Source organism: Amblyomma mixtum, chromosome 5 (genome assembly GCF_055824585.1).
Source record: "Amblyomma mixtum isolate Tamu chromosome 5, ASM5582458v1, whole genome shotgun sequence".
Classification (NCBI taxonomy): domain Eukaryota; kingdom Metazoa; phylum Arthropoda; class Arachnida; order Ixodida; family Ixodidae; genus Amblyomma; species Amblyomma mixtum.
The window spans coordinates 121,864,811-121,878,334 of NC_143016.1; the positions used below are offsets into that span (position 1 = coordinate 121,864,811).

At 49.4% G+C, this 13,524-nt stretch overlaps 1 protein-coding gene across 2 annotated transcripts in view; it reads left to right on the forward strand.

Moving 5' to 3' along the window:
• Cad96Cb (protocadherin Fat 4-like Cad96Ca) overlaps positions 1–13,524 on the forward strand; it is a 277,322-nt gene that overhangs the window by 227,368 nt on the left and 36,430 nt on the right. For both annotated transcript variants that reach the window (XM_089542420.1, XM_089542421.1), the window contains exons 3-4: positions 7,094–7,162; positions 8,444–8,667. In XM_089542420.1, coding sequence (XP_089398546.1) covers positions 7,094–7,162; positions 8,444–8,667 — 293 coding nt within the window. The remainder of the gene's footprint in view (positions 1–7,093; positions 7,163–8,443; positions 8,668–13,524) is intronic.

The following is a 13,524-nucleotide window of genomic DNA, read 5'->3' on the forward strand; positions in this document are numbered from 1 at the left end:
TGCCCGACTTGCTGCACCAATGCCTGGTTCTCAAAGACGAGGTCTGCGCAAGTATTTCGCGAGGTTGTCACAGCTGTGGGAGCCGTTACGAGCGAAAGGAACGGGATGTTCTCCCGCACAAGTGGTAAGGAATTCCAGCTTGTCTCTATATCTACATTAAAGTCCCTACCCACCCTGCCACCCTGGTAGGAGGCAGTTAGTGGTGCTAAAGAGAAGGCCTGCTGCGTTGATCAGAAACCATGGCCTAATAGTGAGTTTAGGAGAGCACCAATTTCTTTATAACCCCCCCAGCTGGCGTAAAAAGCAACATGAAGACGCATCCTCCTTTCCACGTGCATACTGGCTAAATGGCCACCAGAAAGGGACATGACCTTAGCCTTCCGCGAATTGAACGCAGCCGTGTCGCAACCAACCGAGGATTACGCGAGACCGTGGAACCGCCCATGTCTTGCAACAACAGCCGACGTCATGCTACAGCCATCCTTGTTTATGGAACTGTCGTCGTTCCTGATACGAGTCGCAGGGTCCTTAAGCGTACGCTTTTATTCTTGGCTGGGGACCTTCAAACCGAATCCTCCAGTTTGTGTCTTTGGACCATTACCCCAGCGGATGAAGCGATAAGAGTAGTGCTTGTCGAGCGGCACCGACTGAGAATCATGGCAAAAGCGATTGCGGGTGTAGTCCAACTTTCCGAGGTCGACCGAAAGCGGACGTTGCCAATGCGGAAGCCGGTGACTAATCCGCCGATTTCTCCCGCTTCAGTTATTTTAACGTACAGAGCAAGACAAGGATGACAGGCATGGTTGCGGTACAAGCAAAGAAAACAATTGGAGTTGATAGAGCACATGTGCTGGGAAAACTCTAATATAAGATATCATTCCAAACTGCCGGTGATCAAGTAGACGTTCTGTGCTGTTACGCCTTCTTCGTTCTGAGCTGGATCAGCTAGAGCTAACCGAAATAAATACCGATACAAAGTTTTGCTACTCTTTGCGTCATTCCTTCAAACGCAAAAACGGTACGCATCAGACAGAGAGCCGCGCCTGGGCTTGCCTAGCTCCGCATAGGGATAGCATAAACTGAACTCATCCCTCTAAAACGAAGCAGCCGTGGTTGCCGCCTCCTTACAAAAAAAGTCTATAGAGTGTCTATCGACTTCTGTCTATAAAGTCTATAGACAAATCCTAGAGAACAGTCTACAGGCAATACGAATGTGATAGACAGTCTATAGACAATCTATAGATTTATGGCCAACGCTTTCAGTTGACTGTTGTCTATAGACTATGAATAGACAAAAGCAATATCTATGGGCAGTCAATGGAGTTAATAAGAAGTCGACAGACTGTCTAGAGACCATTTTTATGAGGGCAATCAAACCGCGGTGGCGTCTCTCTGTTCGCTTGCTAACATAGCATTTTTGAGCCTAGCCAAATGATTCCGGATCGACGGAGGCTCAAATTGCGGAGAGTGAAATTTCACACTCTCGTCGAAACTTGCACGTACAGAATGCGTCATACTTAAAGGGAACATGACAACGCGCAACTACCGTGCTTCCACAAAGCACTTACGCCGACAGCTGGCGGAAATGGGTGGAAAGAGCAGCCGGCCGCACTTGCTGCGCATGCGCCTGGCGTCACCCATTCTCGCCGGATGTCAACAGTAGCGCTTCGCAAAGCACGGCGGTCGCGCGTTCTCATGTTCCCTTTAATTATGACTCCTAGTGTATTTTACATGCACACGTATGTACGTACGCGACCTAAATATACAGCGTCCGTCACCTTCTCACGCGTCGTCGCAATAGGAAAATAAACGAAGAAAGGAAGAAGAGCTGCACTACGGCTGCGCAAATGAGCATGTTATAAAGCAGCAAAATCGTCCCCGTCCCGCATGCCGAGTGCAGAAGTCCCGATTCCCATGGCGTCAACCAGAACACGCCGCCTAACCTGTCGACGTCGCGGTGAAAGTTCCCGTGCTGTCCCCGCGCCGGGTGGCCAGCCCGTGCCCCGTCGAAAAGCGCCCCAGCAGGAGGAAAGGTGAAGTATGAGCACCACTCGTGCTCAATCGCTGGTCCTGGCCGCGAGCAATCAGCGCCGGGCGAAAGTGCGGAAGAAAGAAACGAAACAACGGACAAAAATCTGACTCACTAACGCACTACATGGTCGCTAAGCGCCCGCGCATAAGCACCCACTGAACCCCCCGCGGCTGCAGAGACGTGCCCAGCGTGGTTAAACGTCGCGGCCAGCGGTGATTTCGCCCCGTCGCCGCCGCCTCTGAAGCCAAGGGCGCCTCGCGTACGACCAGCACCGCATCGGAAGAACGGCGCGCGCCTATTTCGCGCATACTTTAGCAGCGAGCGCGGCGCAATCCTTGGGTAATGGGGTCGCGCTGCAAGAATGTGCAGGAAATATCGATGGCATATCGCAATTAGTTGATGCCGGGTGTTTCTAGGCTGTCTACATTAGCTGCTGTATGTCCCCTCCGCCGCTCCACGGTTTATGCGCCCAACAGTTTCGAAATTCTCGAGATAGCATCGTTATTCGTATTCGCTGTACTGCGTTCTTATTTATATGCAGCTATACAGTGCTGCAACTTTTACATGTCTCATAGCAGAGAACACTGCCTCTCTTTCATTTTTCTTCGTTTCTTGTTACTAGTCCTCCCAAGGGCGGTGAATTGTGCGACGGTTTATAAACGTTAAGAGAAGCAGTCTAACAGATGCAGTTAAGCCGCGCTCCACTCTGCCGCCTAAGCACACAAACGCAACAGTAAGTCTTGAACACCTCCCCATCGTACTGTATGCAGATCGCACGTTTTGTATCGTTTACCCACTTACGGATAACAGCTAAGCAAACAAGAGAACAGAACGCATTTCAGAAAAAGAAAAAATAACGAATGTTTAATGGGAAGCGGGAATTACATCGCCATCCAATCCTCTCAACATTAGTCAAGCTAATATGGTTGTCACAACTAGTGAGCTTCAGTACTTTACCTAAATTTCGAAAGGAAAAGTAAACAGGTATATACGGTGTACAGGGAAGCTTAATGGGTCCTGTTGCCAGGCAACACAGCCTGAATTTCTATCTCGCTCTCTTTTTTACGCTCTGAACACCAGAACTCTCTCTCTCTCTCTCTCTCTCTATAAAGGGTACGAAGGGCGAGCGAGGATGATGAATACATGCATTCGCCGACTTACATAAAAGCGCCGAACGCATGTGACCTTTCAACTACAGCGAAAGCGCTCTGCCGCATGGGCGTGGTCCTTAATGACTGCGGAACGCGCAGTGAACACGTGTTCACTCGCGACCCGGATTCAGTTAGACGGGTAAGACGCGAGTTGACAATTACTCACGTGCATTTGTCTCATGCGTGCCGCTCTAGAGGAGAGGCAGTATAGCTCTGTACTGTGCATCAGTGGAGCACAAGGGGTTTCTTTAAGAAGAAAAAAAAATTGTCTAGCAAGTGAAGCTGACATGACTACAACAGTATTCTTAGTTAATTTCAGTGCTGTGCCAGTCGTGAAATAAAATGAATGGCCGAACGAGAAACAGCCAATGAAAAGTTTTATACTAATGGCTGTCTTCTGCGCAAAGTGGTGATAACTGGCAAAATCAAAATGAAAGTCGCGGAGGATTCATTGTAATAAATTATGTTTGAATATCAGGAGAAGAAAATAAGGCCTAGACTACCGGCGTGAAATGAAACACGGTGGGACAATCGATATGCGATCAAGAAGATGAGAATATATCTGTTGAGGTAAATAAGATCCATGCCTGGTCAAAGTATATCGCCTACCAGCTCAAGAAAGCGGCGTCATCCACGTCGCCAGACTCCACAGCATCAACGAAGCAGTTTGTTATACCCTCAGGCAGGTAGCCAGGTGATAAGCCGCATTGCGTGCCCTCAAGTTACACGCAAAACCTTTCAAGCATGTTGAGAACGCCAAACCGCCAGATGATGGCACTGAACACTTTCATCACTTGGCCATCGCTGCTGGCGAATGTGCAATACGGGAATCCCATCTTCGTAATCATCATCAGCCTAACTACGCCCACTGTACGACATAGGCCTCTCCCACATCTCTCTAAATAACCTGGTCCTATGCCAGCTGCGATCACCCTATCACCGCAAACTTCCTAATCGCATCCCCCCTCACTCAGCATTTCCTTCACAATACTACACCATTACCTGCGCTGTTATCTCATTGTGCCTCGTATTGAGGGTGAAAACGGTGCACGATACTAGGTCACTGAGCCGATTGCAACGGAATCTTCAGAAGCATAACGGCTTCGTTCGTTTTACAAACCGATCGAGGACATGCATACTCGTGAATCACGTGTGCAACCATTACGAACCAATCTCAGCCTCTTTCTTCCTTGAAAATACTCACTACAATTTTGCACCTGCATTTTCTTTTTCTTTCTTTTACTGCTTTCATTCCCCCGCTCCACTTAGTTTTCTTTGTCACCTCGGGGTTTCTTATGATAGAGTAGACACGCAATTCGCGCTGAGCATCCGCCGACTCCTAATTACAATCACGGGAGTCAAATGACCTTTAGGGCAACACCCGCTCATGCCGTTATACGTGCAGGACACTCCATCAAACTCACGCAGTGACACGCCCGTGCTCTAGAATACTCTCGGGGCGGGTCACGCGACAAAGTCCGCACTAGGTGGATGCACGCTTCACTGACCGATATCGTCGGTATTACAACACTTTTGCTCATGCACAGCACACCCGTAGATAAGTATACACCAACCAGTGCGGTGACACCCCCACCCTCCTTCCACTTCTCATATCTCTAGTTTTTATTTAGATTTTAATTTCCTTGCCTTAGCAACTGCTTCAGTCTATGGCCACCTGTCGGGCGAAGGGAAAATCACGTCCACGTTTATACCGCCGCGCCTTCCTCGTTCCAGCTCTATCGAGTCACCGTCGCACGCCCAGCGCCGTGCGTTCATTTCGCTAATTGTTGTCACTGCTCCCAGAGGCCGCTCCGTCCGAACCCCGCTCGCGCGCCGCGCCTCATGAATAACAGGATTCGAGCTGCTCGCGCGACGCGTGGTCACTCGCTGTTGTGAGTCCGAAACGAGAACGCAGGTGGAATCACAGCCTTCCCAACAGGTCCACTCCCCCGTCGCGACACTCGCGTCCAGCAGCAAATCGCCAGCTGCCCAGAAGCGGTTCTTCGGGGAGGGAGCGCTCGCGTCCAGCTCGAGCCCCTTTTTTGCTCGCGGAAAAGAGGCGCTAATTCGTCTCCCCGGCGACCGGTCGATAGCTGCCGTTTCGCGCCTCCACGCTCGCGTGTCTGTAAGCATGCTGCTGCTGCCCCGGCTGTTGCTCCGATTTTCCTCGTTTACGGTCTGGGTGTGTCTCTCCGGCTGGGACACGATTGGGGAACCAATAAATCCCGTATATGTTCACTTAATCCTCGATTGGTTTTTATTTTTTTTTAATATTGATTGAGGCAAAATTCACCATGCGATCATATTGGCCGTGGGAAAGCAGCTGCTGCTGTTGTCCTGCAGTCTGAAACTTGCAGTGTTAACGCTTGCAAGGCGTTCACGAACGCCACGATTGTGAACGGTATTATACCGCGGCTCACAGCCGACGTCTTGAACTCTGCTCACGTTTGTGACGCCAACTTAGCCGCCATATATTAATGTATTGTGGGATGCTGACATATATAGGGCATGATACCTCTTGGATCGGCATATGTCATCGGAATAAACATAGACTAAAATTTTGAGAGTGACAACTAAGCTATCTAGATGTTCATTTTTTCCAAGAAAGATATTTATTGCAATGCACTGCCTAAGGACACTGTCTGAAGTGTCAAACGCAGCATTTTACGATAAACTGCCTGAGTTGTGATATGCTTGTATATACCCCTGTGAAACTTCGCATTGAAATTCGTTCTCTTTCTCCATCGTTTGATCTTTCACTCTACTTAACGTTTTTTACTCCGGTTACCATGTTTTCTGGCGTGTACTTTTTGTTTGCATCGTATTAATTTTTATACTACCACCCTTCAACTTTAATGACCTCAGGAACGATAGTGTGTTTACAAAAAAAAATTGATAAACTAAAATGAATTAAACTAGCAAAGCGTTGCTATATTAAATTCATTGAAGTCTAGTTCCTGTCGGATCTGCCTGCTGCAGAATGCATTTCAGGCAGTCGAGTGCCCAGCGTTGATGATTATAGAAGAGATCATAATTATAGATTAGTAGGGTGTATACGATCTCGGAATGCGCATTTAATTACAAGCACATGGTCTTAATTAGCTCGACATGGCAATACAACTGTAATTGTCTGCTTTCAGATCATCATATACTGATAACATTAAACTTTACGGCGTTACAACTACGCCCCCCCACCTCCGCCCTTCCCTTTTTCTTCCTTTTAATATGAAGGCTAAGACTGCGCGCACTTCTTGAAGATGTTCAGCTTGAGAACTGCAGTAAAAAAATCTCGGGCAGCAGCTATGAAGTGCATTCTGCGTTTAAAGTACTTTCTAAAACCATTCATGAAGGATTTCTAAAACCAGTCTGTCTACTGCTGCTATAGGGCTATCCAGGCGATATGCGATGATTTTGTTCTTCTCTGTCTTAAACTTACGCTTTTACTATGTACACCGGTAAAGCTTGGTGCTGGTCCAGTCGGTAGGACATATTTTCAAAGTAAAATAGCGCTGCACAAACGACCAAAGGGAGTGTTTTCGACGGCATGTGGTTGAGCAGAACAGAACGTCGTTCTGTTCGTCGCCTCTGTGCCCATAGATCGTTATAACAAAGTTAGCGTCTACATCGCAAAAAGTGCTGTACCAACTATCCCCAATCGTCGATTTATCGTTTCCAGGTAATGCGTTCCACGTTCCAATGGTGCGTGGAAAAAACTAAATTTGAACGCGTTAGTACGTGTGTAGAAAGGTGCCAAGTTAAGTCCGTGATGTCTTCTCGGCGTTTCTGGAGCAAAATTACAGTATTTGGATGAGAGCGTACCTGCTGGTACCTTTCCTCGTATGAATTCAAAACAGAATCGTTGTTACCTGAGACATCATTAATGCTTCTTTCTCTTTTTTTTTTTGTGCAGATAACCTGTGCTACCTGACGCATGGCGGTTCTTCAGAAACGTTCACAGTCAACGAAGCATTCCCTGTCGGTAAGTGCGTTCGGAATTTCTGCTGTGGGCGCATTCGTCCTTTTTTTCCCCCCTGAAGCGAATGTTCTTTCTTAAAACAACTGCGAGATCAAAACGTTCAAATCACCAGAAATAAGGCAATTAAATTATATAGACGTTCACAGAGGAGGCATGCACTCATATTCGGAAACAGTCAGTGGATGCAGGACTGTATTAAGGAGCACTGATTGTTTCTTCTAGGACAGAGCACAGCCGCGAGTAGAATCTGGGCCATGATTAATTCGAAATTTCAAACTTCTCTGAAGTCCCCCTGCGTTATAACTATGGTAGCTCCCATATCTTCGTCGGTTTCCCCAGCATTAACATGACGTGTCAGTACTCATAGTAACATGAAGATTCATTCTCGTCCCAGGTGTTTCTGACTGAAAAAGATTAAGAGTACGGAGGCTTAGAACTCTATACGTATTCGGTGTACCTTACCAGTAGACAGCTATGGGGCATAAAGATGGAGGCTAACGAGAACGGTTCAACTTAAATTGAGGACCACGCAGCGAGTTATGGAAAGGAAAGTGATAAGTGAAACGTCAAGAGGCAGGAAGGTGGCAGTGTGGGCCAGGGAACAAACACGGGTTAATGACATCCTAGTCGAAATCAAGAGGAAGAAATGGTTCCAGAAAATGGTTGTAGCGCCGAAACAGACAACACACAGAAAGCTAGACGGGACAGACGGGATGCGCCTGTCCCGACTAGCTTTCTGTGTGTTGTCTGTTTCGGCGCTACAACCCTTTTCTGGAAACATGCACCAACTAGCCCCCCAACAAGTATTACTCAGGAAGAAATGGGCTTGGGCAGGGCATGTAATGCGAAGGCAGGATAACCGCTGGTCCTTAAGGGTAATGGAGTGGATTCCAAGAGAAGGCAAACGTATACCAGGGGGCGGCAGAAAGTCAGGTGGACGGATGAGATTAAGAAGTTTGTAGGGATGGGGTTGCCGCAACTGGCGAAGGACAGGGTTAATTGGAGAGACATGGGAGAGGCCTTTGCCCTGCAGTAGGTCGAGTCAGGCTGTTGATGATGATGATGCCGTATTCGGTGGTTTGGCCCCGATCAACCACACTGCATCCGGTAGTTAGTCTAAGTCAATAACACCTGGTCCATACTGACAGCGAGCACTGATTCCGACCTCACTTGGAACAGTACGCAGGCGAAAACTCTCCGGCGTCACGCCCTGTTCTTGCTCGTGAACGCATCCCCCAATGAAAGCGATATCTCTCCCCGTCCCCCTCTTCCTCGTTTGCGCAGAGAGCATCGTGGGCAGCCTGCAAGTGGTGGGCAACGCGAGCCAGCCGTGGGGCGACATCGAGCTGCGCATGGCCGACCCCGAAGGATCCCCGCTGGCCATCCTGCCCGGCACCAAGAGCCTCGTGCTGCGTCGCAAGCTGGACAAGGAGGGCCGCGACGGCCTCCGCTCCGTCACCACCGACGTCATCTGCTCGCCCCGGCACACGCGAAACTCGGACCACCTGGTGAGAGCCCTAACCCTCCCCGCCTCTTGCACTGGGGATGCACTACCGCCCCATTTCACAGACTAACTTATTGCCAACTTTTGGCTGCTAACGCACGATCATTTCGCCAGTGTATATGGGCCTCTAGACCATGCTTGGGCACGAGCTAGAGGCTAAAAATAGTACAGGCAATACAGCCTGCCTCGTGGCAATGGAGTTGCATGCCAATGCGGCTGCTGTGGTGGTGGTGGTGGAAACCGTTTATTTGCTCTATTTTACAGTATTTTTTTTTTTTTGCGGCTTCAGATGGAGTCTTCCATCTTATCATCAGGGTCGGTTCCCCTAGTCCAGGGCTCCGCTGAGGGTAGCTGCCCTGCGTGCAAGCCTTTCTAGTTGGACTTTCAGGATGTCGTTGGATAGCATCCTCTTCCATTGTTCCGCACTCGGGTTTTCTATTATGGCTAGCTCGTTTATTTTCTGGCAAGCCCATGTGGTATGGTATAGGGTTGGTTTGTCTCCATCTACCCCACGCAGTACGAGAGCGAGTGCGGCTGCTGTAATGGCAACACGTAGGTTGGAAGAGAGACAGGAAGGAACGAGCTAACGATTGCCTTCTGTCTCTAGATATACATAACTCCGGCGCACCGTACATCCAGAAGGGCGGGAGGGGGGGGGGGGGGGGGGGCAGAACACAAACAACAATCATGCCATCTCACTTATTTGGCCATTCAGGGTATGGTAGTAAGTACTTTAGTACTTCGCGCGAGAAACTGAACCGAGCACTGTGGGCTTGCGTTAGCAGAGTGATAAAGTTTAGCATATGAATGTAGCCAGCGCGTCCTCACTGTGCTGAATTTCCAGCACAGGAACCAAATGTTGCCTCAAGACCTCCGCGCTGCATGCAGCTTGGACTCAAGCGCTCAAGTCCTGATTTATTGAAACTAGCGAGGAATGTAAAATATTTTCTTCCTACAGACAGACCTGCGACGCCGGTTCTGCGACAGGTCTGTGGTGCGACCTAGCTCCGTTTCCCCACTCACGGCATTTTTTCTGTTTCACTGGGGGGGCCATGTGGTCGACGCAACTCGTTACGCGACACGAAATACCGTTACAGCTCTGACCAGTATAGAAGCAATAACGGAACACAGGCGTGCTTACAGGGACTCGAGACGGAAGGTGCCAGCCGCGGACGCTAAAGACGGAAGGAAGTTGGCAACACTGTCTATACCCGCTTCGAAAAAAGAAAAAAAAGAAGCCGATGCTGTCATTAGTTTTCTAGACGGCATCGTGTACTGTGGGACACCTGGCAGCTCGTCGTTATAGAGCTGCTAATGAAAAAAACAAGCGCGTGAGGGTTTCGTTTATTCACGTCGCCTGCAGCCTTGCTGGAAGCGGGGAACCTACCGGCGCTGTCACCGGCCGCATATGGTCCCTCGCAGCTATCGTGAAAGCCGGGCCCACCTGGCAAGCAAACGTATAATTTTGACTGAGCAGCCAACGGTGCAGCCTGCCTAATTGCGACCGTGGCGCGAAGTTGACGGTTATTCTTTTGCGCAGGCTGGCCTCATGCCATGCAAATGGCTGCCTGCGCGCCATCTACTCCCTCGACGCGGAAGCCGACCCGCGTAAGGCACACGCGCCTGTGACGAAAGATTGAATAAGGAAAAGGAAAAAACAAAGAAGTGCTGCCTGGCGAAGTATATATGCACCCGCACACGCACGCGGAAGGTAAAACCAGACCAGGCAAAAGACCGACGAGTTTCGGCGGCGCGTCGTGTCGCGCCTGCCGTTGTACGCTGGCCTGCTTTTAGCGTAGCCGTCTGGGCTGACGCCACATGGCTGACAAGTCGGGCCTTTATATATACTTATTTCCTCAGTGCGAAGCCACGGCTGGCCCGCGCCAAGCCGGGCGAAATTGAGTTTGTTGTCTAAGACCGGAGATCCGTTTGTGGCACACGACAATCGTGCGCGCCTCTTTGCACGACTATGTGTGCGCTTTAGTCGTCTTGTATGTAGGAGGCGTGAAATGAAGCGAGAAGTTCGTTGTTCTCTCGTTGATGTATATATTTTTGCTTTTTTTTATCTCCTGGTTGTCCCCTTGGTATCCGACACGAGAGCGGTCGTGCGCCCGGAACTCCGGAGACACAGTGACACGCACGCCGTCTACGCCACCGGCGCTTCGGTTGACACGTCGGGCCTCCTCATAGGCGTCACTTCCTAGTTTGCGCGTCGGCGTGGTGTATGACGCTTACAACGGCGCGCCCCAAATGCTCGCCGGCGTTGGTCAAAAGGCGCCGCGAGGTTTCGTAGCGCGAAAAAGGAGGCGCGAACGCGCCCAGCACCTTTCCGTGTTGTCGCGAGTCCTTTGACAAATCTTGCACCCTTCCATTTCTACGTATCTTTCCTGCTTGTTTCCGTTTGTTTGCTTTTCCAGCTTTTAACGCTTTGAGTATTCTCTTTTGCTCAAAAAAAAAACTTCCTTCCTTATTCCACATAGTTCCTTCGAATTACTGCGACACGCTTTGATTTCCGCGCTACAGCCGATTAATTACACGAGCTGGTCGTCTATAGGTTGAAATAGCACATGAAGGCAAGTTCGCACTAGGCTTGCAGGATCCCTCACTAATGAAAGGCTCGCGGACAGCAGATGTGCAATTCTTGAACTTCAGCTTGCCCTCTGAACGCGACATATCCGGAAACCTTACGCTATACACCACTCTCTGATGGTACGATGCCTTCCTGCCGGTGTGTTTTTATTTGCCACGGTTTTGGTGTCAGCTTTCTGGCCCGTCTTTTTTTTTTTTTTCTAACGAGAGACCCGCGCGAAATCTTAAATATGAGGCTTTTGTGCGCTAACTGTCGTTTAGTTTGAGACCTCAATAGTACAGAGCTATAAAGTAGGCGCTACGAATTGCTAGGCTCACCCCGGAGTTAAAGTCTCGAACCTAGATTATGGTACGAGAGGGGGCTGTGACAAGAGTGGTTGCGTTTTACGCATGACCGATCTGGTTTGTAACGTAGAAGACAGAAAATAAGACATACTCGGCGCTCTGTGCAGTTCCTTCTAGCCGCGTTTTATCGGCGGCACTTTTTTTTATATAAAGTTATTCGTAAAGTAGTCCCCATAAAAGAAGTGCTGCACCTTATCTGGCGAACTGACAGTAATCGATCTACGCCGAAGACCCTTGCGCATCATCCCTTCTAAGAAGACGCCAATCAGTTGATAGCCCTACACGAATCTCAGAGTCGTTATAACAGGAAGACTACTCCACTAATGGTATAATTACGGTTAATTTATTGCTGAGCGTAACCATACCGCTGCCACTGAAGCTCAGTCCAAATTTATGGCTTTTTTTGTTGTCGGAAAAGTCTTTCTAGTCTAGTTTTTTTTTTTTTTTAACCTCAGCAGAGTTGCTATTCTGGGGCACTCCGCCGTTCTAAATGAACCAGCCAGGAAGCTAATGCGGGAGGTATACTTGCGCTGAACTAGACGACAGCTCGAAGCTTTCCTCTGAAGCCGTAGGGCATCGTTCGGGTAGGTGTTAATTGCTACCTTCTTACGCCACCTGGGGCTAACCTAAAAAAACACCAAATGAATGTCTATTTACAGTTTTGCAGGTTAGCAGTCCCCACGCCTCTCTTTGATTGAGCGTGCAACGCATGTACCTCACTTATTTTCGGCGTTGAATAGGCCAGTGAGGAAGCTTTCCGTTGCAGTCTACCGTTCAGAATTGCTGCGCCGCTGGGCTCGCTAGCTAAACTGAACTTATACATCTAGCTAAACTGAAGCGTACGCGGAGACCACCTACTCACCACTCTGCTGATAAGTCTAATAAGCTCTGGTATCGTCACATCACCGTTTTTTTTATTGTATACGCCTCATACTGCAGCATCTGGAAGGGCTGATATCTGTAGGCCGTTTAAGCATCTTAGACCGCCTGTTACGATGCGGTTAGCCAGGGCGGGAATAGGAACGATTATATCTGATCCAGGTTGTGAGCTGATAAGTCGTTTCTGTCTTTGGTCGCCCATAAAGTAATGCTGATATACCTTCCCTACGGCCGGTGTGCTTTCGTGTAGCAATATTTACCACTATACAAGGGCGGGCCAGCCATCGACTCCGTTGATTCAAAACATTTGGCGAACCATGTCCACAAATTCACAGTGTGAAGTTCCCGTTCCGCTTCTGAGCGATAGTAATTGGTTCGGAGGGAAGGGAAGGCGCTCAGTTACTGTCTCACTTCTAGATCGACACCTCAACCGTGCCCTGAGGGAAAGGATGAAGGAGGGAAGTGAAAGAAGGAAGAGAGAGAAAGAAGTGCCTTAGTGGTGGCCTCCGGATTAATCTCGGCCTCTCATGGGGTTCTCCGGCGTCGCACAGCACACGGTCGTTTTATGCATCTAGCTTTTATTAAGAAGCGGCCGCCGCGGCCGGGATTTCAACCGGCGTCCTCGGACCCAGCAGCCGAGCGCCAAACCATTGAGCATGGGCACTTTCGAGCAAACAGAACCGCAATGCAAAATGCCGCGAGCCTTTCTCAGACGTCAGCGCAGCCATACTGACGGCCGTGATAGACGAGAGTGCTTCAGCGTGTGCATATGTACAGTATTTGTCAAAAGTATACAGCCCAAGTGGTCTGCTTCTGAGTCCTGCAGAGTCCTACTGAGTTCTGAGTCCTTGCATACTCCAGAACCCTAATTTCACGAGGGCGGGAAGAGCTTAAGTCCTCAACCCTCCCAAGCTTAGGGCTGTCAAACGTGCCAAAGAGCCCCGTTACACGACTTGGAAGCAAACCCCCTGGGCTGTATATTTTTGACAAAGACTCTACAACGTAAGTACAACTCCGAAACACGCTCACCGAGCCTCGAGCGCGGACG